Source organism: Rhinatrema bivittatum, chromosome 1, assembly GCF_901001135.1.
Source record: "Rhinatrema bivittatum chromosome 1, aRhiBiv1.1, whole genome shotgun sequence".
Taxonomy (NCBI): domain Eukaryota; kingdom Metazoa; phylum Chordata; class Amphibia; order Gymnophiona; family Rhinatrematidae; genus Rhinatrema; species Rhinatrema bivittatum.
Genome location: NC_042615.1, coordinates 215334279 through 215361716, shown reverse-complemented (window position 1 = coordinate 215361716; position 27438 = coordinate 215334279). Strand labels below are relative to the sequence as shown.

The window sequence follows — 27438 nt, the reverse complement described above, 5'->3', positions numbered from 1 at the left end:
GGCTGGAAAGGCGGGGTACAAATTTTAAAGCAAAATCTCATAGATAGCATGATCATATAGCTCTATATTAAGGGGAACAAACTGAGTCAGTCCTGGTTTTGACCTGTTACAAGCATGGAGTTATACTTCTTATATCTCTAAGAAAAAGAGAACCACATCTCTAATTCTCCATGTACACATTTGGGTAAAACCAAGACTAGATCAACTTGTAACTCTACTTATAGACAACGACTAAATCAAAGTTTGCAAGATGGGCAGCCGAAGCATGTTAATGAGTCAGGAAACAATATCTGAGAGCAATGCATCATCATGCCAAGAAAGCATTGAGACTTGCTAGGCAATGGATATGACAGCTGACTTTGTAGCAAACACGACAATAAGTGCTAAGCTTAGTACAAAACCCACAAGCGCGAGTACAAGAGGCATCACAACAATTTAACAAGGAAATAAAAAAAACCCACCAGGAAGTCGGCCAAACCACAGCAAAGGCACAACATGCAGCCTACATCAAAGATGGAACAATGAAGGACAATTGGTTATGTCACAATAAACATTTGCCCACATTCACACACACGAGAAATGACCAGTTGCCATATACACTAACATGCTCAGCATGCAAAATTGCACTTACGGTCTACTGACTCCTTCCAGAGAGTGATAGGTGACACAATTGACATCACTCTGTTCTCTGTCTCTAGATGTGAGAGCTCCTTTTTGGCTGCCACAGTTGGCAATTGTCACTAAGGCTTTTTTTTTCCCCATTCTGTGTTTATGGGATATAAGATTTAGTGAATCAGGCCCTAAATGTTCAGCATTACATGCTGTTGCCAGATGCAGCCTTGATTACTTTTGGTTGGAGTCTAATCAACAGTCATTAAAGAGGTAACTTTCCTTCTTCTATTATATCTTGTTGCATGCCTTAAATATATCAAGAGTTTTTCCTTTGGGATATCTTGAATGAAATAAAGTTCACCACACTACTTTTTCTGTGCTTTTAACTAAATGATAAAGCTGTAAACCAGAGTTCCATGTGTAGCTGCCATAAACTCCCGATGAAGGCTTACTGCTGCAGCAGCTGCAAACCTCCATTTTGTGCTAACAGCAGTAGAGTGGTAATGCCAGAAAGCTTTAAGCCCAGTCAACAGCAGAGGGCTTTGTGGCAAACATGACCATTCTGCTGGTGCTAATCAAAAACGGATGCTTGCAGTCCCTGCTAAAGTAACCCAGTCTGTCTGAGTTAAAAATGCATTAGCCCTTAATGGGAATACCGAACAATGAGTTGTCTTGAATTTGGAGCAAGGCGTTCCCATTTGCGTTGTCCCTCTTTCAACTAGTTACTGTTAAGATAAGAAACTGCTTTTCTTCCAGCAGATCTCTCTTGTTCCCCAACACCTTTTAAGAGAAATAGTGTATTGGTGATCTCTTTTGAGGAATATGAATTGTGGTGTGAGTTATTTGGAGGAAACTAGTTTTCTGGATATCTGATATTTTTTGTTCACAGCTAGGCACCTGAGCTGCTGCCCTTTCCTGCAGACAAGCTATGGCTCCTTCATCACTAACCAGCAGTAGATGCACTCCATGTCCAACTTCAATTTCTGCACTGCAGCTTTCTGTTTTATACTAACATTGACATAGTTAGCTGCCTCTCACTCAGTGCTGCAATAGATAATTAAATTGGAAGTTCCTCAAAAAGGAGTGCCCTGCTTTTATGTTTGTCAGGCTTTAGTATAATGCCATAAAACAGGTGCAAATGATTAACTGCGGGGGGGGGTGTGCAAAAATTCCATCTAAAGTAGAATACATTATTTATACATTTATATGGCACCCTAAACCGGGGTATTATAGAACAGATTAGTAGATAAGAAATTATCTTAGATTTATTTGTATCAGCTTGGCTATGGCATTATAGATTCATGGCTTGATAATCCAACCTTATTTGCTAGAAAATAAAGCATTGTACAGAAGTAATAAGCTTTAATTACAGTTTAATAGGAATTGATCTCAGTAACAGTAACAGCCCTAAGCTACTTTAAAATATTACTGTGCACATAGGCAAGGCAATTAACTGGTTAGCTGTAGACTTACCTTATTCCCACCAACTCCATTTTAATTTTTTCATGAGATACATCAACTACAGACATACATTTTACATCTCACACTTACAATTTCTTGGTGACTACCTTTCCAATGTCTCACAATAGAAATAATGTTATATTGTAAAGAACGAACCACGCTTGAATACTTTTCTATTTCTCTTCATGTGCCTTTAATAAGAAGAGCACGTCTTCACAATTTATTTATTATGAGCAGCAGTAAATTAAATTCCACTCTGATGCTGTTTCAATATTTTATAGCCCCCATCTCTACCCCTCACCTTGTAGCCATATGCTAGAAATTCTTATCTTGTTCCTTATCCATTCATCTATAGGGTTCCTCTGACTCAAGACCTTGCCCATTGTATTTATTGCTTTCTGATAACAGCGGTGCTAATTTAATGGGGCTCAGACACTTGGGCACATAAGGTTCTAGATAATGCCCCTTTTCAATATGTGAAGGGCTGTGTAACGTAGCAGCGTTGTTCTTCTAAATTCACTTTTTAGTTCACTTTACTGTAGGTTACCAGTAGCTGTATTGGTTCTGGAGAAAACTGGAATGTCTGTAGATATTGCCAACCTTGTAAAGAACCAACAAGGAATATGTTGTTGGCATGTGAACTTCGGAGAAGACTGCAAAAGCTTCTTCTCCCATGTAGTACGGTGTGTTTTTGTTGGTCCTTTTGAAAGTTATCAGGCACTACAAAGGTTCCAGTTTGCAAGCTATTTTGTTAACCGCAACACAGTAGAACTAAATTGATAGTGTATTACATGCATATGTTTATTTAAAATAATGTTGGATTAGCAAGTCATTCTGAGTAAGCTTTTATGCTTGAAATACTCTACTCTGCTTCCCATTTTTTCTTTCTTTTTTTCTACTTTCTTTGCTCTTCCCTTTGGAGGTAGTGAAAGTGGTCGGAGCACTCCAAGCTTATCCATGTATTCAGACAGCAAATCTTCACCTTCTTCCTATCAGCAGGCTCCTAGGCATTTCCATATCCCAGGTAGGCATCTGCTTAGCTTTTAACTCTAACTGCTTGCAACCGTTTATTCTCTTTTCCTGGTTTCTGTGCTGCTGTATGAGCATTTTTAAAACTGTTCCTGAACAGTTGACATCTGAGCTGCTAAATTCTCATGAAATAATGCCTCTGATTAAGGTTTTTTTTAATTTTCCCTGCCTTGCAAAGGCTTTCCTCCTCTCTTCTTCCCAGCCATTTTTAACTGGAATGCTGTTATGCATGGCTTTTGGTATTTTCTCTATTTCCATACCTACTGGTCAGCTCCTTCATTGACTTCTTACGGCTCAGGGCGGCAGGATGAGCCTTGCTAAGCAGATACTTCCAGTACTGCTCTTTGAGGTTGCCGTAGCACAAAAGTCCAATCCTCCTCCTAAGAGCTGTTGGTGCTGGTCGACCATGCTTGGCCCCTGGTAGCCTGAGGAACAGGAGTCAGAGTGGGGAATGAAGCCCTAGCCTCCAGCTTGTCAACGCAGACCTCTGACCTCATGACCACGGCTGATCTGAGATTTTTTCAATAGAAAAAAACTTCTCTAGCACATATACTTTCTTAGTAGGTGAATAAAAATGTTAGCCTATGGAAATGCTTATAAATGAAGTTGTTTGTTTCCAAAATCATCTGATATATCCAGTTTTGTTATGCAGTTGAGAAAGAAGAAGATATGAGTATTATTAGCAGCCATTTTGATCTATGCCATCGTATCAAGCTAGCCAGCATGTTTCATGTTATTTAATGTTTGTCATGTTGCAATCTAATAACAGGTACTGCAAGTGGAATAAATGATTTCAGCAGCTACATTTTGACTGAAAATAAACATTACAGGGGTAATTTTCAAAAGGATTTATGTGCATAAAAGTTGCATTTATTATAGCAGTTTTCAAAAGCCCACTTATACACATGCAATGCATTTATCTGTGTAAACCCTTCTGAAAATTACCCCCAGGACTTTGCAGGATGAAGTGTGTGTCTCACTCTTACAAACTTTCCTTTTTCTTTCCTCTACTTCAGAAACTGGCGTAAAAGATAACATCTATAGGAAACCCCCTATCTACAGACAGCATGGTACAGTCTCCTTCTCTCTTGTTCCTCTGTTTCTTCTGCATGCTGTTGCTGATGTAAAAAAAAAAAAGAGACACATTGCTGAGATGTTAACATTAAAAAGCTGTCGCTAGAAAACTAGAGCCATTCTAGAACACTCATATTTGGAAAAAAAATACTGTTACCCTGAAAGTTATTTTAACAAAAATTTACCATGCCTTGTATATCGTTCATAAGTGTAGGTCAGTAATTCATGCATAACTAAGCCTGCAGTGTTTCTATATAGCAAAGCATCAATCCTGGTATTATCACTTAAGTATTTCCTTATTTTTACAATGATCTACCATTTGTAGGATATGCAGTATGCCAATTCCATATTCATAAGTTTTTCTGTCTACATAAACCAAGAAGTGTGCAGGAAAAATGTATCAGGTTTATTCCACTTGCCTCATGGAGTAACATTATTGAAAATGACTGAATGTAGGGATTCTGTATGTTGTTAGATATTTGCATGTTCTCTGAGTTGTAGTGTGTAATTAGAATGATCTTCTGATATCAGTTCAAGTGCTCCACAGCCAAATACTGCCAGTGATTTATCAAGCTCTGGAAAGTTAACCATTATTATTTAATCTTGCCAATATTATGTGTACTTAGATAGCGGAACCACTCAGTGAGCAAATATTAAAGCATCATGCGGGGGCTGGATCAGAGGCTCCCGGCACAGCGGCCATTTGCTGCTGTGCAGTGGATCGTGTGCCAGGGCTGAAGTAAGTTTGGAAACAAAAGGGGAAAAAAAGAAAAAGGGCGGGGGAAAGGGCGGGGGAGGTAGGGGAAGGGAAAGGAAGGTGGAGTGTGGGGTAGGGAACGGGGGAAGGCAGCGTGACTCGGCACAGGCTCGGCGTGCGCAAGGTGCACAATTGTGCACCCCCTTGCGTGCATTGACCCCCATTTTATAATATGTTATAAAATCGGGCGTACATTTGAAAATCTACCCCAAAATGAGCATTTTAAAATAGGAGTAATACTTATCACCCTCATGGAAATCCCATGCAAATAAGGGCATTAAATATTACTCCCTGATGCAGAGCAATGCATCGGCCCGACCAGGATTTTCTTAGCGCTGAAAACTTAACTCTAGGGTCGGAGATGGAGTTAAGCTTCCAGCTCTCCTGCATTAGCACTTAAAATAGTAAAAAAAAAAAAAAAAAGCAGAAAAAAATTTAAAAATTGTCCAATACTGACTTATATGGCTATTTGGTGAGTTTAGCTGCTGTCACTTAGCCAGTTAAGTTCGTACTTATTTGCCTATCTGGTACAGGTCACTGCAATAAGTCAGTATTTATCCGACTAAGTGGCATTTGCTACTGCCACTTACCCGGATAATTCATTACTTATCTACAAAGTGCCACTGCACAATCTGCCTGACAGGGATGCTCCCCCTCCTTGACTATAAAGGGAGTGCACTTTTTTTAAACTCCAGATGCATTAGCATATCATTAATTTGCTGCACTGGGAGTTTAAAAAAAAATGTCATCTGAGTGTTAAAACTGTGCACTGAAATCTAGTGCCCCGTGTTTTAATGCTCAGATTGCTGCATCAGCCTTTGAGCATTGGGAGCAGAAGCAGTGGAGGAGCTCTGACAGTCACGTGCAGCAGCCCAAGGTATCTAAGCTTGGGCTGCTGCACGTGACTGTCAGAGCTCCTCCACTGCTTCTGCTCCCACACCACACCAGCTTTTCCTTTTTCCCTGCACTTGTACATAAAGGGAGCTGGCCCACTGTGATGGGTTCATGTGTGTCTCTTCCCACCTTTCTCCCTTTGTTTTAAAATTCAGAAGAGACTGGCGGGGCTTTGATTGCTTCCCTTGCTCTTCTTTTGACCATGAGTCTACTCCATGTCCTCACTGCCTGTGCTGGACAACATTTTTGTTAATGTAGGTGTGCCTTGGCTTAAAAAGATTGGGAAACACTGAGTTAGAGGGCAGTAAGGAGTATAGAACCCATAGTTGTACAAGTACTGTTGAAATAAGGGCATAAACCATCAAGGTCTTCCCCCTTCCACCTACCCTTATTTGAAAAATTCCTTGTCCCAGTATAGAAGTTCAGTGGATCCCTAAGTTTAATTGTCCAGCTAAATTGGTAGAGCAGCAGTGTGACTTCATTTTGCAAGTATATATGCAATTTTCAAAATGCTAGACATTTAAATGTAATTTCATTTGTATATCAGATTCTGCACTGTGAGGCTGATTTTAAAAAAAGTACGCCGGATTTTAATAGATACGTGCGTAGCCGCGCATACCTGTTAAAATCCGGGGTCGGCGCGTGCAAGGCTGCGCAAAATCGGCAGCCTGCATGCGCCGAGCCGCGCAGCCTGGCTCCGTTCCCTCCGAGGCCGCTCCGGTAGGATTTACGCGCGCAGGGCATTTAAAATCTACCCCTATGTTTTCAAATGTGTAAGCATGCAGGTATTTTGTCAGATTCATTTTTATAAAATGCTCATCGGGATAGGGACCATACCATCATTACTAAGCATAATAAGGTAAATTGTCTTCTTTGTCCCTTCCAGTTTAGCACAGGTACCCCTTAGTGTTGCCGGTAGGAGGGACCCCCCTGTTGCCTGAATTTTCTTAATGCTAGGGGAGGCTGGGAAGCCACAGGAAGATGTTTTAGATACCGGGTGGACGGTGGGAGGTCATAGTGACTGGGATGGATCATGGCCCAGCCACCTCTCCAGTGCGCGCGATGCAATATTTAAATTAGGGGTCACGCAAAAAAGGAAGTGCCAGGGAAAATGTGTGTGCCCCTAGTGCCTCTCAGGATTGGGCACACAGGAAAGGTGGCTGTGAAGTGGGTTGGGAAAATGGACACTCAATCTGCTTTATTTAGTTCCTCCTACTTAGTATTGCTACAATACTATTAGGAGGAATTGCAGAAAGCAGGATTTTTCTTTTTTTTCAATGCGCCCTTGAGTGTGGCATACCTTAAATCTGCATTGGTCATGCGGGAAATTTTTTGCATCGTATGGAATAGCTAATAGCACTCATCTACGTGGTGATTTGGACACGCGTTTTGGACGCGCTAATCCCTGTATTGCATTGGGGGTTATGGATGTGCATCCAAAATGCGCATCCAATCGCCTGTTAAACCATGCGCTAGCCACTGCACACGGTAGTGCATTGGTCCCAAAATGTGCGTGTGTTTGTATAAGCCCTTTGCTAGTGATCCACACAGACGCTGTCCTGGTGAGTGATATCAGAATGGAGTGGCTGAGCAGGTGTTTTAGAGAGGTTAGACATTCCCCAGTAGGAGATGTCCTAGGTTTAATAAACTGTGTGCATGTGAGCACAGGGGAGACTTAAGGTGCCTTTTCAACATGAAGGTGCTGGCTGCATCACCTCTTGCAACAGAGAAGAATGGGGGGGGGGGGGGGGTTCCCTCCACAGGGAAAAGACCTGGAGTGGGAGCCTCTTTCAACAGAGGGGGTGTCAGGAGAACTGTTCCTGTACTGGGGGAGTGGCTGGAGCCCAAGGGCAGGGTTCCAGAAGTGAGAAGAGGTGTCTTGGGGGTCTTGGAGAAATTCCCGACAGGATGTGTGATGAGAGATGCAAGTCTCTACTCTTCATGTCTAAAGAGAGTGGTTTAGAAGATTGGAGAAAAAAAGAGGATTGTCCTTGGTGAGAATTCAGAGAGAGACTTGTACAGCTGAGGAAGGTTGAAAAAGAATCAGCCAGAGATGTATCTGCTGTGGGATTTGGAAGAGAACAGTGAGAGAGAAAAGGAGAGCTGCATCCAGAAACAGGGGTCAGGGGAGAGCTGAAAGAGGAGGGTTCCTGCCCCAGAAAGCTTATCTGCTAGGGTGTGCAATATTTGGCATTTTGTGAGAGATTGCATTTATTTTTCTTGCTATTGGACGTCTTTTATTGAATCATTTGTGCACTAATCTTTAGTGTACACTGTGGATTTGGTGTGCCTGCCATCAGAAACCAGTATTTATTTGTTTAACATTTTTCATGTCAGTGTGATGTTTTTTGCTGATGGTGATTGGGCGAAAGAGTCCCAAAGGCGGGAGAAAAGGAACTTGAAAAACTGATATCACCTCCCTCTGATCTCCCCCCCCCCCCTCCCCCTCCCCCCATGCAGGAAGGACCTAGAAGGCATGATGCTATAGCTCATTATCATGCCAGCAAGCCCCTGTTCCTGTATCTAGATTTGTGCAGGGCTAAATACATATATATATATATATATGTGTGTGTGTGTGTGTGTGTGTGTATGTATGTATAGAAAGATAGATAGAGTGCAAAACATTTCCAAGATAATACAGAAATTAAAATAACTAATGGAAGGTTGTTTTTTTGTACATTTTTGCATAAAAGCAGTTTCTCATGCTTAGCCATTTAAATAAGGTTCCTTTTTACCCCTTCAGCATGTTGTCGTGCCACTTTTAGAAAGTACATTTGCTTCCAGACAACTGAAATTCCTTAGATTACGCAGACCAGTTCTTTGGTTGAAAAATAACTATGCCAGAATGGTGGATTTGGGGCTTTCATTTTGATATGTGTGTAAGTGTGGGTGTTGCTAGTAATCATTTCTGAGTCTATGATTATTATCTACCTACGATGCAGGCTGTTGCCTGAAGATGATGATGTACATAGTACATGAGAACCCTAATTCCTTGGCAAGTTTGCTACTTACGGGTAGGCTTGTTCATGTTAACTGAGCATTTGAATTGTGGTACCTGTATCTTGTCCTTTATTCTTTTGATGGTTTTATCTGAATTCCTTTTTTTCTCCTCTTTTTGTCTTTTACAAAGATTCTGGGTATGACATGTACGGATAACGGATTAGGAAATATAAATATTTGGACAGCATTTCTCCAGCTAATATTTTTTGCAATAATTTTAGGACTGCGAGGTAGTTAATTGCTCAAATGTGCACAATTTTTGCCTTTTTGAGCACAATTTCATGGCTTCTATGCAAAGAGGCTGGTATTCAATTTCTTTACGTTATACTCTATTTCTGTAAAGAGGCAACAGCTATGTCTGTAAAAAATGTGGTTACAGCTCGATAATATACATCAAAATCTGAATGTTCTCAGCGGTCTGATCTTGTATTTAGAAAAATTCTTAAAAATACAAGAGAATCTCTTTAATCATACAGAAAAAAGACACTTAATAAGATTCTCTACTTGTGAAACCTGATTGTAGAAACATACTTACATAGTGATGCAACCGTAAATTATTCATGTCAACTTAACTTGAGCAGCTGGCAGGCATCAATGTCAAGGTGATGCTTTAATATATGCCATTTAAGCTATTTTAAGACCATTCATGTAAAGCTGAGATGGTAAAAGTATTCTGCATTGGCTTGTATTTGTTTGTTTAACTTTGATCAATGTTTTCAGCGTAGAACATCTTCATTGTGAAAATCAAGTCACTTTATTTATTTATAACATTTATATCCCGCTCCATCTCCAACTCTGGGCGGGTAACATCAAAACATACATAAAAACAAATAATATAATAAAACCAAACCAAAATCAGTATAGCAGCTTGTAGTAAAAGCATGCTGAGTAAAACCAGATTAAAGCCAGTGAGCCACATTGTATCATAAAATGTTGCCATACTGGGTCAGACTGAGAGTCCATCAAGCCCAGCATCATTTCCAAAAGTGGCTAATCCAGGATACAAGTACCTGGCAAGTACTCAAATATTAAATAGATCCCATGCTACTAATGCTGGTAATAAGCAGTGGCTATTTCCTAAGTCAACTTGACTAATAGCTGAATCTAGAGACAGGGTAGATAGACAGGATAGATAGAATCTATCTACTCCTTGGGATCCTACCAGGTACTTGTGACCTGGATTGGCCACTGTTAGAAACAGGATACTGGGCTTGATGGACCTTTATGTCTGACCCAGTATGGCAAGTCTTATGTTCTTATGGACTTCTCTAAGAACTTGTCCAACCCCTTTTTAAATCCAGATAAGCTAACTACCTTAACCATATCCTCTGGCAATGAATTCCAGAGCTTAAATAATGCGCTGAGTGAAAAAGAATGTTCTTTGATTTGATTTAAATGTGCTACTTGCTAACTTCATGGCATGACCCCTAGTGCTTGTATTATCTGAAGGAATAAACAACCGATTTACATTAACCCATTCTAAACCTCTCATGATTTTATCAACCTCCTTCATATTCCCTCTCAACCGTCTCTTCTCCAAGCTGAACAGCACTAACCTCTTTAGCCTTTCCTCACAGTGGAGCCGTTCCATCCCCTTTATCACATTAGATGTTTATCATCAAGATGGTAAACTCTTTGGGATCTAGAAGTTGAGAATAAAGCTGTGAAAACTGATGCCTGCAGGTACTCACTGAAAATCATCATCCACTGTCAACAAGCTATGTTCCTGCTGCTGTCAGTTGCTGAAAGCTTGGTGAACCAGTATACTTTCAGTTGATTCTGAAAGCAGGTCAATAAGGTCTCTGGTTTTAGCTCATTTGGAAGAGAATTCCAGAGGAGGAATCCAGGGAACATGTGCTCTCTAAATTCAGCCAACTAGCCAACCAATGATGATACATCCAATAAGTTAGAAAAGAGGATTGGAGAAGAAAGCAGGGAGGGTAAAGTCTCAAGAACAAGTTGAATCAATTTGGGGCCATTCCAATAATGGCTTTGAAAAATAATCATCAGAACTTTAAACTTGATTCTCTCTGATATTGGGAGCCAATGTAACTTCTGAAGTATAGGACAGTGTGAAGTAGTGTCCCTAAAAATCCTCCTTAAACAATACTGGACCAGGCATCTGGCCTGGTACACCTTAAAAGTTAGGCACCTAGATAGCTCTGTGGGTGGGTCCCCTAAGAGCAGGAATAAGAGTGTAGGCCCAGAGAGGAAAAAACAGGCCGGGGTCTCCAGGAGAAGGCAGCTCCTCCTAACACATCTCTGTTCTGATGGTGAACCCTGAATGTAAATGCTGAAAGTCAATGCTGATTGTGACTACTGCTGAAGGTAAGCAGCTTATATGGAACTTGCATGTGGAAAATAAAGTTTTATCTAAGAAAAGCCAGGGTCCAGGGTGAGTCTGGCAAGCTACAGTCACTCAACTATGCCACAGACAGATATGATCGGGAAGGGAAGTATCAGAAAGCAAGAAAGCCACTGCATTTTGAATGAAATGAAGAGTTCTAAGGGTTATTTGAGGGACACTCAAAGTACATTACATTAATCCATAAGAGATATTATGTAAGCTTGAATGATTGGCCAATTCCTGACATATCAGGGCAATATAGATATTAAAAAGAGTGGTGGAGAGAGCAGAACCTTGTGCACACCAGTGTACAGCTCACAAGGTAAAGATCTAAAATTACCTAATAAGATAAATTGAGAACATCTGCACAGAAACAAAGAAAACCATTTGTGACTGGTAGATGTAATACTCAAAGAATTAAGCAAAGCATCTCCATTCAAAAATTATAAACCCGGAGGTTGGTATTTACCCCAGTGAGGTCAAGAATGGGCCTGAATGAGCCATCTTTCTTGAGAAACACAAAATAGATGGGAGTACCGATCCTGCCCCCTTTCCTTTCCAGCACCATTGCTTTTGGGAGCTGCAGATGCCTCAGGGTCTCGACTACCACCCTTCTTTTTGACGAGCAAAGTACAGGGAAAGATCATAAAGGTGTTGGGAACAGGAGAATGCAGTTTCAGGGAATAACCTAGATGGATCAGTTCCAACACCCACTTATCTGAGGCAATATGGGTCCACTGTTGCTAAAAAAAAAAAAAAAAAAAAAAAAAAGAAAGGTGAGGGTTACCACCCACAGGCAAGGCCCGAGAATGGAGCTTCATTGAGAAGTCTGACTGCCCCCAGAGCAGGTGCTGGAGTTTGGCTTGGGCTTGTGGAAACCACAAAATGACTGACTCTTCCCCCGGAAGCCTGAAAACCTTGAAAGGAAAAACCTGACTGCTTACCTGGCCTATATTGTCTGGATTCCCGGAACTGTCCTCAACCTCTAGTGGACCAAAAAGAAGAGTGTTGCTAATCCTCAGGAAGCCCCTGAGATTCTTGACCATTTGTTCCAGATCCTCTGCAAACAAGAATCTCCCTTTAACAGGACGCTTACCATGGTGAGACTTCGATCAAGAATCTGCAGACCAGTTTCACAGCCAAAGTAGCCACCTGGCTGCAACTGCTGAGAAGAAATCCAAAGAAGATCATACATGGCATCTGCCAGAAAGGCAGCAATCAACTCCTTTCTAGCAACCTCTTCACTCTCTGGAAGCTGCTGAATCCAGCACAAAAGCACTCTTACTACAAATCCACCATAACTCAAAGTATGAACAGCCATGACCGTGGAAAAAAACAAAGATTTCAAGGGATTTTCAATCCTCCTCTCCTGAGGCTCCTTCAGAGAAATACCCTCAACTTGAATAGTGGTACACCTAATGACAGCCATGACCAAGGCATCCACTCATGGAGCCTGAAACAAATGCTTAATTAACTCTGGAAAAAGAGGATACAACTTCAAAAGGGCCTTAACGCCCATGAGACCCAAATCAGGAGTCTCCCATTTCAATAGCACCATCTCCTCCACTTTAGAGTGTAAAAGAAAGACCTTCATGGATTTGTACTCTCCCTTAATAATAGGATCCCACAAAGGCTCCTCCAGAACTGAGACTTCTGCTATCAGGAGTCAGGAGACAACCTGATCAATCAGGGACACATTCACCTCCTTGTGAAATATTCGAAGGACTGAATCATCCTCCTTACCAAAACCACTTTGCCTATAGACACTTGCAGAGCCAATTAGATCCTCAAGATCTATCTGATCCATATCTAGATTAGAGAAGAGTCTCTGCAGAAAGCCCCTGAAGGTGCTTGTGTGGTACCAGGGCCACAGTAATGGCCTTTACCAATTCCAGTGCACCGACAAACTTTCCATCAGGCCTTTGCATTGCGCAAAAGGCCTGGTGTAAAAATCAGAAAACTCAGGAGAGAACTTCTGAGTCCCAGCATTCTAACTGGGATCTGGCAAAAAGCAAGCATAACACACAGGAACAAGGCAGCAGGAGCAGCATCCTCCATTACAGTGGCCGTCTTCTGGGGCCGAGTGTCAAAATTAGTAGTGAAAGCGTGACCTAAAATGGCCAGTGCTCCCACCAAACTCATAGTATTAGTGGCCTCACAACATGGCAGCTCCAAACCAGACTCCACAAAGAAATGCAACTCCAGGTGCAGGGGAGAGCTGGAACCTTGCCCCCCCCTCCCCACCACCACCAGGGGGTCATCAAATACTCTCCAAGAACTTCCCCTGCCGTGATGCAGGTCAAGCAGATGATTTGGACAGTCTGCAGTGTCAGCTTTTCCTGGGCCTGTCTGTAGTGCACCAACGAATCCTCCCTGGCTCAGTCCCTAAGAACATTGAGGCCACAGATTCTCCCTGCCCCTACTCCAAAAGAAAAGGCCACATACCCCACAGGTAGCTAGCAAAAAAAAATCTCTTCTTTCTCTGTAGAGACAGCATAAGCAGAGGCTTCAATGCTGCTGCTTTGCCCGAGGTCCTCCATAGCCGGCCAGGTAGTGGGTTGAATGCTCTCGCATAACCACTGCTCCATGGGGGAGCTGCAATAGTCCCCAGTTGGAAGAGGAACTGGCTGCCCTCTGTGACCAAAACCTGCCACCAGCCAGGAATCCCAATCATTCTGACAATCTGGCCAACTACTCCAGAGTAAAGCCTTGGCGCCATCCGGAAACATAGGGGGTTATTTTCTAAAGCTTTATCGTGTGTGTTAGGGCCCTAACGCACGCGATATAATGCAAATTAAGGGGAGGGGAGGAGTCGAGGAGGGGAGGAGTCGGAGCGGGAGGGGGCGGAGTCGGCGGTGTCTTCACTGCCAGTGATAATGTTAGTAACGTTATCGTTGGCAGTAGCGAGCCCAATAGCACCACCTTTCACTGTGGCGCTATTCGGTGCAAAAGCCGGCAGCCGCCGTGGTGCGAAGGCTGCGGACTTTCTCAGGCCCGCCCCCCCCCACCCCTGTTTTCGCAGGATTCATCATTCCCCAAAGAATGATGAATCCAGGCCATAGTGAGAAGGAAACAAAAAAGGGCACAGGTGCTTGCTGACCCAGTATGGAATCAGGCCATTGGACATGACATTAGCTATACATATGTACATGTTAAATACCCATGACTTGGGCCCCTGAGCAGCTGCCTGCACGAAGATGCTTAATCTTTGTTCGGAGAAAGACTGCCACTGGAGAACCAGGAAGCTGGGCAACTGGCTCCTTGCCGGTGCGCTCACTTCATCTGTACCACCCCGTGCCACAAACTCTGCTAAGCCACCAGCAGCCATGACAGAAGAGGAAAGGACTGCTGTCAGGAACTAAGAAAAGGATGGAGGTAGGCAAAAGGAAGGGAGAAGTTGTGAGGCATGGCTTGACCTTTTCCCCTCTATGGTTGGCCTCTATGGTTGATCTTTGCCATTCCCCCTATTGCTCTGATTTGTGCCCCAGAAACACCCCCTCCCACCTTGAGCCCTCTTGGTTGCCCCCATTTTGTTGTGTTCCAATTGCCAACTTCCTCTTTAACTCACCCCAACTCAATTACTGCCTTACTAGCACCTCCCCTTCACTCACCTACCCCCACATCCACCCTCCTGTTTCCTGCTTGTGTGCAAAATTCCACCCATTTTGTATCATCTCCTAAGGGGACCTTGCGTGGATCTTTATTAAAAAATCAATTTGCATGTAAACTGATTTAGAAAACACAGAATAAGATTAAACAAATGTGGGGACTTTGTTGCATTTTTCACTAAAAGGTGACTAGAGAAGTCCCACACTGTCATAATTCACCCGCTTCTAACCAGCCTATAGCGAAGATTCCATCCCATCCATCATTAGTCCTGTTCTGTCTTTAACGATACTTAGATGAAAGAGAGAAATATTTCTCTTCTCTGTTAGCTTTTAGTTTTCTCTCAGGACCACAGCTACTGTCATGATAAATTATTTCCAGATATTTTTTTTTGGAGTGCCAACTTTTTAAGCAATTTTTTTTTTGCTTTCTCTTACTTATTTGATCTAAGCTCGTGCTTCGCAAAATCAGCTGTGCCTGTCTGAATGCCATTTGAAACTAAAAAGCTGAGGGTTTTCTGTTTATTTGTGAAGGAAGAGATTGTCAAGATTACTGTCTAAACTAGTTCCAAATCATGTTATCTCTATTAGATTGAAAACAAAGATCTCATTTTTGCAATGCAAGAGAAATTTGCAAGCTCCAGAGGCAACATTGAAGATTTTATGCTTCCTCCTGTTCAGATAAAAACAAGACCCTGTCACATATTTCCACGGTACTTTTGATTTTCAAAGATGTTCTTGAGATTTACAAAGCTTGATGTCCCTAATTTCTTCACACTGTTGCGCTGGAGGTGGACCTTTGGCCTGGCGCAGGATTGGTACGGCCCTCTGAGGGATCCTAGAGGGCGCCTGCCACCAGGAGGCGGAGCACACGAGGAGACAGAGGCAAGCTGGAGCTTCACCAATAACGGCCCGGGGGCTCCACGGGTTGAGCCCTTGGATTTCTGGGCTACCTGGGGGGGTCTCCCGGAGAGGAAGCAGAGAGGCGTGCCCATCAAGAGTAGGGGAGCGCATCTGGCGGTGAACAGACGAGCTAGACCGGAACAGAGAGTACCGGAGACCATGGGTACGAGGCAGGAACTGAAGGTCCTCCGGGCAGAGTAGGCAGCACCTAGTGGTCTAGCTCGAGGAAGGCCGCAGGTAGCTTCAAGGCAGGTGGACCTGGTGGTCGCAGGAGGATCAAAGAGAGTGTCCGAATGGAGCACAAGGGTCAAAGCCAGGGTATCCATCTGAGGATGGTCAGCCAAAGCAAGGGTCAGTTCCAGGTATCAGTCCAAGCGTGATCAGAGGCAAGCAGAGGTCAGTTCCAGGTATCGGTCCAAACGTGGTCAAAGGCAAGCAGAGGTCGGTTCCAGGTATCGGTCCAAATGTGGTTAAAGGCAGGCAGAGGTCAGCTCCAGGTATCGTCCAAATGTGGTCAAAAGCGAGCAGAGGTCAGTACCGGGTATCAGTCCGAGGAGGTACTACCTGTGTAGCAGAACAAGGAACAAGACAGTGGAACGAAGGGACTCAGGAACAGATGCTGGAACACTGGAAGAGGCACAGGAACGCAGGAACACTGGAACAAGCACAGGAACATGGAACACAGGAACACTGGAACAAGCATAGGAACAAGGACGGCAATTAGCTTCACTCGAGGTGATGACCCATTTGCCAAGGCGAGGTTCTGGGGAAAGGGCCTCGCCTTATATACTGTGCTCAGGTGACATCATCAGGAGGCCCCGGGCTGAGGTTCCCGCCCTGGGCCCTTTAAGAGACAGAGGGTTGGCCGTGCGCCTGCCTAGGGGCAGGGCCAAGGATGCCATGGACGCGGAGCCCCTGCGGGAGCTCCTCCAAGAGGCCTGAGTCACGAAGGAAGCCAGAGATGACCAGGGTAGGCATTGGGGATGCTGGGAACTGGCAGCCGCGGCAAGGGAGGGCAAAACGGGACCCACAGAGGGGAGCCCGAGGTGAGCAGGCCTGGTCGTGGCACCAGCGTGGCCGGGACGTGCAACACACACAGTACCTTGCCAACCCTCCACAGTAGCTTGAAGTGTATTTCTCAGGATCACCATAATTAAGTATGCAGCTATGGTGTGCCTAAAACTCTTCCCTTCTATGCAAGTATATTTCTTCTGTATACTTTCAAAATCTTCTACATCATGCCAGCAGTGGCATCCACCATATTATAATTGATATTATATTACAAATTAATCAATATTTCTTTTGTAAAGAAATGAAAACTCCATTTAAATCTTTCACGCTATTTTTCTGTGTGCTATTTGCTTTTACAGAGATTAGTGTTATCTGTCAGTATTGGGCCTAGACATGTCAGCATATCCACAAGAGCAGGCCTGCCTGACATGACTAGGACCAAATATGTATACCCTGGAAGAGAGGAGATACAGAGGAGATATGGTACAGACATTCAGATATTTGAAAGGTTTTAATAATGCATGTTCCTCGAGCCTTTTCCATTGGAAAGCAAACAGTAGAACTGGGATCACAATATGGTACTTCAGGGCAGGATAACTCAGAACCAACGTCAGGAAATATTTCTTCACAGAGAGGGAGGTGGATGCCTGAAATGCCCTTCCGGAAGAGGTGGCGAAGACGAAAACAGTAAACAAATTGAAAAAGGCATGGGATAAACACTGTGGATCCCAAAATGCTAGAGTTAGAAATTAAGAAAAGGGTGCCATGGGGGTTAATGAGCATGGAGCGGTAGCTACTACCCCTATCATGTTACCCTTACATGATTTTGATGCAGCTGCAGAATCACTCTCTGCTTCGGTGGTGGGAGCAGTAAAAAGGGGAACTGGATTCTTATTGTACAAAACCCTACTTTTGTGTGTGTGCCTCGGTCTATTATATTCACTGCCTCTGAAAAGTGGACATGGATTTTCAGACTTACAAACTCAATAATTGCAACCTAGAGCCTGCTTCACCATTTCTTTTTTATCCCCAACATTGTTGAAGGTGGGGGTAGGTTTATGAGGGACAGGGGCATTTTCAAGAGCAAATGGTCAATGTTATGCATGTTTGTTAGAATGTATTTATATTTCACCTTTCAGGCACTTCAAAGCAGATTACATTCAGGTACTGCAGGTATTTTCCTGTCCCCAGCAGGTTCACAATATAACAGGGTTAATCATTAAAATGCGTTAGGGCTGTATGGCATGATAAAAGGGGTCTAACACATGTTAGATGCGCGATATTTAGTGCATCACTTGTTAGTATGCAAATATGATAATGAGTATGCAAAAGCTAGAAAATTATGCAAATTAGGGGTACCTACCGCATTTAGCAATGAAATAACACACAGTAACGTGATTTACAAGTGACATTTCAACACCTCCAAATGGGCTTTTTTTTTCTATGTATATGAAGAAACTCTGATTTTTAAGGGAGTAATGTTCAAACTGTCCATATTGGAATAAAGAGTGTACAAACATTTTACGTGCAGCCTTTGGACCAATTTTAAATGCAAACAATCACATGGGTTTTCGCTTAGAAACTTGATGTGGGTATAAAGTCTGCACAGTCACTTGCATATGCTTTTTCCATGACAGATTTTCACTGTAGAATTCAAAAAGCAATCAAAATGTGCATGTTTCCTCCTCTGATCTAAGCATGCTCCCTGGGACATTTCCTTTCAATGTGACTAAAGGTATGTGGGACAACAGCCATATTGAGGATGGCAAATTTTCAGACAGCCATTTTACCTATGTATAATGTTTTTTACCTGCATTACCTGGATATAATGCTTTTTACTTGCATTTACCTGGGTATAATGCTTTTATTTGCATTTTTGAAAAGTGCCTTTCTATAGAACATTATTGGTTGTTCTGCATGGGATGATTACTGCTCTGAATTCTGTTTACAAAGTTGTGATGTCAGTTCAACATTGCCCAATGACAAAGCTCTTGAATATAGGACCATATATATTATCTCATGCACTCTCTATATTTAATAGTGAAAACTTGGCAGCTAATATTTCATCACAGATTACTGAGGCCCATTAAGTTAAAAAAAATCTTAGAGTCATTTATTCCTTGAGAAATACATTCTGATTACTAACTTAAATTTTAATTGAAATGTTGAATTGCTGTATTTACTAGGTTATATTTGCATGTTACCTTTCTTGTATAAATGGCCTTCATTATTTAATTCGTGCTTTCTTTAGATCATGTTGTGTATGTTTTATTGATCATTTACATGATTTCAAATTATTTTTTATTGTAGCTTGGCAAAACTCTGTATTTGCTCTCAATTGGATGTTTTAAAGTTTTTAAATTCCAATCTGTGTAATGAATTCCAGGGTTTTTTAAGTTACTGTACTTTTCAGATTTAGGTATAACAATGTTCTGAACAAAGATTAAAACAAATTATGCCCTCAAATTTAATGCACCCTGCATTTTTCTAATTATTTGTTTCATATAAATAACAGCAGGAAGAAAAATCAAACAATGTAACTCTATGTTCAATTAACTTTTGGTTTTCAGGGATGAGAAGATCAGAAGGGGATGATGGACACTTTGATCAAGATAACAGGAAGGTAAAGCCACAGACCAGTATATTTCCATTTCAGACTAAATAATCTGTCCATATATCAATTGCATGAAATGATTGATGCAAATACAGCTAATTTATGGGCTGAATCACTGCTTGACTGTCATTCATTGTGCAGTAGCATATCCTGTATAAAGACAATGGAATTCATGCATGAACTGGAAGGATATAATATATACTACAGTCCCTCAGTGTAGTGTCAGGCTGGCTAGGTTTATAGTCATGAACACTCACCCACCTATATTACATTTCTGAGGCAAAACTCTGCACCCTGCCTTACCTGGGTCAGCATCTTTGTCTGCTGTGTTTGGGATCCTATTGATAAATCTGTTCTTTAACTTTTTTTTGCAATATATCATAAGATAGATCAGTCTTAGAAGCACACAAACATAGAAATATGGCAGCAGAAAAAGACCATATGGCCTATCTAGTCTGCCCATCCACACAATTGCTCAACTCTACAATCCCTATCATCATTCTCTCAGTGATCCCCCGTGCTTGTCCCATGCTGCCCATGTCTCCACCATATCCACTATGAGGTTGTTCCATGCATCTGTCACCCTTTCTGTAAAGAAATACTTCCTTAGATTACTCTTTAGTCTGTTCCCTTTCAGCCTCATCACATGACCTGTCATTCCTGAGTTTCTTTTCCATTGAAAAAGACCCACCTCCTGGCATTGATACTTCTCACGTATTTACATGTCTCTATCATATCTACTCTATTTCCTCTAGGTATACATGTTTAGATCTTTAAGTCTGTTCCCATATGTTTAACAATGAAGATCACTGACCATTTTAGTAGCCATCCTCTGGACCAACTCCACCCTGTTTATATCCTTGTGAAAATGCAGTCTCCAGAACTGTACACAGTATTTAAAATGAGATCTTGCCAGGGACGTATACACCTCATTTTTTTTCTGCTGACCATTCTTCTCCCTAGGTATCCAAGCATCTTTCTGACTTTTTGCCCTCTCTGTTTCCACCTGTTTGGCCACTTTGAAATCATCAGGTACGATCAACCCAGATCCTGCCCTTGTTTTGTGCAGAGAAGACTTGCACTCTCTAAACCATAGTGCTCCCTTGGGTTTTGCAGCCCAAATACATGATTTCATTTTTTAGCATTATATCTTAGCTGCCAGACTGTAGGCCATACCACAAGCTTCATTATATCTCTCTCCATATTTGCTACACCTTCCTTCGTATCTGCCCCGTTGGCATCATCTGCAAAAAGGCAAACCTTTCCCAATAGTCCTTCCACAATATCAGTTATGAAAATGCTGAAAAGAACTGATTCCTGTTGCACAATTCTTGTAATGCCCCTTTCCTCAGAATGAGTTCCATTTATCACTACCCTTTCTCATCTCTCATTCAACATGTTTCTGATCCAGTCAGTCACCTTAAGGGCCTATACCTCGGATGTTTATTTATAAGTCACATATGCAGAACTGTATCAGAGGCCTTACTGAAATCCAAATAGGGAAAATCATTTTTCGGCTTGGTGCACGCTAACGGGGTTAGCTAACTCCCGTTAGTGCGCGCTAACAAAAATAACAAAGAGTAACAAAAACTAACGTTTTTTTGTTAGCGTGCACTAACGGGAGTTAGCGCGCACTAAGCCGAAAAATGATTTTTTTACAAAAAAAAAAAAAATGCCGATCCGCAGGAATACGAGATTTTCCCACGGCCACACGAACCCGAAAGCGGAAACGATCAGGCACCTGATGCAGATCTCTAAATCCAAATATATTACATCTAACACTCTTCCCAGATCAAACTCTCTAGTCAGCTAGTCAAAATAAATTGATCAAATTGTCTAACAAGACTTACCTCTGGTAAAGCCAAAATGCCTCAGATCTTGTAATCCACTGGATTCCAGAATCTGCATTATTATCTGTGTAAAGGAGTGTATGTTAGACCCTCCTTAAAAGGCCAGGACCAGCATCTTAAGCCACAGACAGGAAGTGATGTCCACTCTTAGGGCGTTCTCCTTAGAAGGGGATAAGAAGCTAGGCCCAGGAAGAATCCAGGGCCCCAGGAAAGAGAAGGAGCCTAGGGAAAAACCAAAACTGCTGTCTTTTTTGTTTGAGAACTGCTAAGGTAAGCAGAACTGCTTTTATTAGATTTTGTTTCTGTGATTAATTTACAGCAAGAGTCCAGTCTGAGTCTGTTCTCTCACCAACCATCGATTGCTCATGGTGCCACATTCTGTTTTAGCGGTGATTCCATTAATTTACTCACCACAGAGGTCAGACTAACCAGCTTGTAGTTCCTAGTCTTCTCCTTACTTCCACTATTGTGAAGAGGAACACATCTATCTGCATCCCTGGGGACTCTCGGGATTTCACCCTGAGACTCAGGGAATTTGAATCATTTGCAGGGTCTCAGGGGAAATACTAGAAATCTCACCTTTGTATACAGCTCAGCCACTCCCCTTCCTCAGTAAGCCTGCAGAGACCTGGAGAAGTGGGGCGAGCCTGGAGGAGACACTGCAGGCAGTGGAGAGGGGCTGCCACACACACAAAACTCAGTCTGCAGCTGTGATTCCAGGACGTGGGGATCACTCAGCTAAGGACACATAAGTCATGGAGCTGTGGTTTATAGGAGTTGGGAGCAAAGAAAGTGCTGGAGTCAGGGAGAGAGGAAGAGGAAGTATGCTGGGGTCATCTCTGGAGGTGGGGGGGATAGTGATAATGGTGGGCAGGATAAAAAGAAAGTGTTGATTGATTGTGGGTGGGAAGGAAGAGAGAAAATTGATACATATTATTCCATTCCTTCCTCCTCCCCTGCCCTATACGGTACTTATCAACAGCAATCTCAGGGTGACCACAACTGAAAAGTTCCCAGGTATGTCCATCTGTTTCCAGTCTTCTGGAATTACTCCTAACTGTAAAGAAGTCCAAGTTCCCTTGAAATCTTGAATATATCCCACCCAGCCCCATCTACTTGAACTTTAGCTACTTCCTCACAAATACATTTTTATTAAAATGGTTTGAGGTTTACTTCACATCCAATTTTATTTGTGTCCATTTTCTGTGATCCTACTTATGGTCTTTCCTAAGTGAAAACCAAATAGAAAAATGTGTTAAGCAATCCCACTTTTCCTCAGTAACCTCTACGTATTCCTCCCCTTTACCTGACTCTCTCTTTTGCATTTCCTCCTATCACTAACATATCTAAAAAAAAAATCTTGTCCCCCCATTATTCTGTATTTGCTGTATTTTCTTCATTTTGCATCTGTTATGGTTTAGCGGTGTTTGGGTGGATTCTCGGGTACTGTGGCAGATGACCACGCCCATGGGGAGGAGCCCCGTGAGGCGCCACAGTACTGGGCTAGACTCAGGACGCACAAACACAGAATTAGATCTTTTATTGTACAGCAGATGTATATCACCAGAGGTGGCAGTAGTGAGGTGATCCAGAGATAGCAGTCCAAGGACCCTCGGCAGAGGGGACCCGTCTCATCAAGATGGTATAGGGATATCCAGGTGTAGGTTTCCCAGCATGGCAAGCTGTAGATGAATTAGATTACTCACTAGATGGTAGCTGTAATGTTGGCGATTCCACCAGGCTGAAGAAGATGGTTACAAGCACCAGCACAGGGAGAGCAGGCCCTCGAGGAGCGAGTATCTGATCCCAGTTAAGCACCTGAAAGGAAAGCAGAGGGCCCCTGAGGAGCAGGTACCCAGGTTAGAGAATACCCCGAAGGGCAGCGAGAGAGCTTCCAGCGGCAGCTCGGAAGTGGCAGAGTAGCTTAGACCGGACGAGTCCAATCCTTGCTAACTCAATGAGCTAGCAAACAAGCGAAGGCTAAATACCCGGATGATGTGATGTCACTCGAGGCGGACGCCCCCGAGGTTCGCGCCATAGCTGGCGTAAAGACGTTGGTAGCGCGCGCGCGCACTCTAGGAGGCCCTTGGGAGGAACATGGCAGGAAGCAACGCCATAGCCGTTCCGGGGACGCCGGAGAGAGCGGCTTGCAGACGCGGCGGTGGCCATCTTCCCAAGGCTGGCGGGGAGAGCAGAGAAAAAGGTGAGGCACAAGGGTCGAAGCCGTCTGAGACCGACGGACGCAACAGCATCTTCACTCTCCTGACTACTTTCCTAGCTTCTCTTAGCTTTTCCAGATACTGTTGCCTGTCTTCATTCTGTGATCTCTTGTCATTTTTGAATCTTAACCTATTTTTCTTACTTTTTCAGCAACTTCTTTAGAAAACCATAGCAGCCTCTTTTTTTTCTCCTCCCTTTATTTTCTTTTCTAACAAAGATTTGTTGTTTTTATAATATCTGATTTTATTTTTGTTCAGTGTTTTTCTGCTTCCTCTCATTTTCCCATCCAGCTAACAACTTCTTGAGGTACTCCCCCATTTTAACAAAGTTAATTTTCCTAACGCCTGGAACCCTCTCTTTAGAATGAACTATCACCACCTGCGCTCTATTACTGAACCACACAATCTGGTGCTCACTTGATCCCAGATGATCATCCACTACAACATCAGAAACACTGTCCCCACTGGTAAGCACCAGGACCAGTATTTCCTTGTTCCCTCTGGGTTCCAACACCAGTTGATGGAACAATTCTCCCTGCAGAGAATCCAGGATTTCCCTTCTTCTAGAACAGTGGTTCTCAACCTTTTTTAGGTCAGGACACACCTGACAGATGGTTCTCACATGCATGACACACTGCTCATTACAATCTATGGCGGAAATGGGAAAAAAAAAAAAGCCCCCCTATTACTTTTATTGTTACGAATGACACAAGGGAAAAATAAGCGAACACTCTCTGAACATAAATTATATAATTAGCAAACCCCCCATACCAGATCAGCACCAACTTCCAGCACTCGAACAGTAACCACCTTACCTAAGAAAAGACAAAAATGAAAATATTACACCAGGCCTTAAGACACCAATACTTCTATTAGGAAAATGGAACAAGTCAGGCTGCTATAGAGCCCTACCTAGAAACTACATGCAGATACCTCACCTCAATCACATGGGCAGACCATAAAGCTTAAATATTTATTTATTTATTTGTTTTTATATGCCAGTGTTCGATTTTACATAAATAGAAACATGCAGTAAAAAACTGAACTGGAAACCGCAACAAGCCAGAGTCTCTGTATGCAGTGCAACAAAGGAAAAGAAAAATCACTAGTCCTCATAAAATAAAGCAAGAAATATAAAATCAATAGCAGTAAAAAGAACAGATTATTTCAAAACAGCTGATGAATGGAATATGTAATACTTAAAAACTCATATAAAAAATTTCTAGACACCAATAAAATATTTCAAAATAGCAGACACAAAGACCCAATAATTAAAAATAATAAGGATTTAAAAAATGCTATGTTCTCCATACTTTGAAACGTTTGATTTCCCGGTACCCTGAGATTGTTGTGAATTAGGAGAAGGAGAGGGGTTGTTTGCAAATTTCTCCTTTCTCTCAGTCACACACATGCTCGCTCTGTCACTTACATAAGCTCTCAATCACACAATTACACACATGGTCACTCTCTTACTTACATAGGCTCTCATTCGCACAATTACACACATGCTCTCTCCCTCACATAGGTTCTCAATCACACAATTGTACACATGTTCTCTCTCTCACTTATGTAGGCTCTCAATCACACAATTACACACATGCTCTCTCTCTTACGTAGGCTTTCAATCACACAGTTACACATATGTTCTCTCTCTTACGTAGGCTCTCAATCACACAGTTACACATATGCTCTCTCTCACTTACATAGGCTCTCAGTCACACAATTACACACATGTCTGCTCTCTCACATAGGCTCTCAATCACACAATTACCCACATGCTCGTTTTCTCACTTACATAGGCTCTCAATCATTCAATTACACGCATGCATATTCAGACAACAACCAACAAGGACTGAATTGCACAGGCTGGGTAAACAAATAAGCGTGGGAGTAGCTTGCTTATTGAGGCAGTTACTAATCCTAATCAATTAAGCTAGATACTTCACTTAGATGTAGTTCCAGCACTGCTCTCTACATTAATGGCGGGGGTGAAAGGGAATTGGAACCAAAAGGTTACTAAGGGCCAAGAGTAACAGATAAGTATGAGAAAAAAAAACAAGTGTGAAAGCTTGCTGGGCAGACTGGATGGGCTGTTTGGTCTTCTTCTGCCATCATTTCTATGTTTCTATGCTTGCTCTCTCACTTAGGCTCTCAATCACACAATTACACACATGCTCACTTTCTCGCTTACATAGGCTGTCAATCACACAATTGCACACATTCTTGCTCTCTCTTACAAAGGCTCTCAATCACACAATTACACACTTGCTTGCTTTCTTACTTACATAGGCTCTCAATCACACAATTACACACATGCTTTCTTACTTACATAGGCTCTCAATCACACAATTACATGCATGCTCTCTCTCTCATACACACAGGCTCTTTATCACACAATTATACACATGCTCTCTCTTATACACACAGGCTCTTAATCACACAATTACACACATTCTCTCTCTCTTTTATACACACAGGCTCTAAATCATACATATACATGCTCTCACACATACAGGTTCTCAATCACACTTACATACATACTCTCAATCACACATAGAGGCTCTCAATCACACAAACAGATTCTTAATCACACACTTACATACATGCTCTCACGTAAACACATACGCACACACACACACACACACACACACATATGCTCGCTCACTCACTCTCTCCCCATTGAACTAGCAGCAGCAACAGCCTCCTCCTTTTCCAGCCCTCGCAACCTCGAGAAAGGAGTTCTATCAGCCACGGAGGCTGACATTGCTCCTTGTTTTGCTCTGAGCCGATGCTGAACTTCTTCAGGCCTGTGCGGCTGATCTTCGGACCAATGCTGTTGCTGTTCTTCGGGTTGACGCTGCTGCTCTTCTTCAGGCCAGAGTTTCAGAGAATTTACCTAACAGGCTCTCTTCTTCCCACGCTCGTGGCCGCTGCACTTCACTTTCTCTTCCAGGTCGCAGGGGCAGGAAAATGAGACCATGCTGGTGCTACTGACTCCAGCTCTCCTGCTGCGTTCTGCCCGGGCAGAGGAAGCATTCCATTTTGCTGAAGCAGGAGGAGCAGCTGGGCCAGTGGGAGACTGGGTAGTGTGGCAATACACCTGCGTGTGCTTGATAACACACTGGTGTGTCGCAATACACCAGTCGAGAACTGCTGTTCTAGAAGACACCACCAGATGTCCCAATCAACATCCAGAAGATTAAAATCACCTTGCATACACAGTGAGATTCAAATGGTGCTTCCAATTTCCCACAATGGAGGCAACTCTAATGCTCAGTTATGTGAGTTTGAATAGATCATGTAGTTTTCCCAATATATCACAAGTTACAAGGGCACTTGATGATATAATTCACAGCAGCAGTATCACATGTACTTGAGAATTTCAGCTTTAAATTGTCTTTTGTGAAATAAGAAACACTGTATTTGAAAAAGAGTGCAAACATACTGAACAGTGTCCACATGTTTATGACCTAAGACATCCAAAAATATAGCTTCACTAATATACATTTATAGGAGAAATATGTAACTTAAATTATCTGTCCTGTAGACATATCACTTTTATTTTTCTTGAAAGCTTTTCTAATTCCACTTATAATATCTTTATTCAAAGATTCCATCTTGGGATGGAGAGTGTAGGAGAAGGGGCATATAATTTGTACAGTACCTCCCTTCAAGTTGTTTGGGATGGTGAGTTCCTGTGGCATAAGAGAGGAGGAGTTTGGCTAGTGGTGTGGCAGTCTGGAGTTTTAGTTGTGAGACTCAGAAGGATTTTGGTGTGCTCTCCCAGTTTTAGGCCCCATCCTAGATCAGGAGGGGAAAGGCACTGCCTTCTTAGACAAATGTTCAATTCTGTTTCTCTCTTCCTCCTAATACGGCCTCTTTCTCTTCTTCTGCTGCTGGCAATGTAGGCTCCACCAGCAATACTAGGCCTTGCACTGGCAGGATTTTGTAGTCCCCAAAATTGTGGTGCTCTAGGTGACTGCCTAGTTTGTCTAATTCAGGTGTGGCCAACTCCCATCCTTGAGATCTTCAAACAGACCCGGTTTTCAGGATATTGACAAC

At 42.6% G+C, this 27438-nt stretch overlaps 1 protein-coding gene across 1 annotated transcript in view; it reads left to right on the top strand.

The window, feature by feature from the left end:
• Nucleotides 1-27438, top strand: part of ABLIM2 (actin binding LIM protein family member 2) — a 431671-nt gene that overhangs the window by 273763 nt on the left and 130470 nt on the right. Inside the window, exons 13-15 of the mRNA XM_029591702.1 lie at nt 2996-3097; nt 4119-4172; nt 19264-19316. Coding sequence (XP_029447562.1) covers nt 2996-3097; nt 4119-4172; nt 19264-19316 — 209 coding nt within the window. The remainder of the gene's footprint in view (nt 1-2995; nt 3098-4118; nt 4173-19263; nt 19317-27438) is intronic.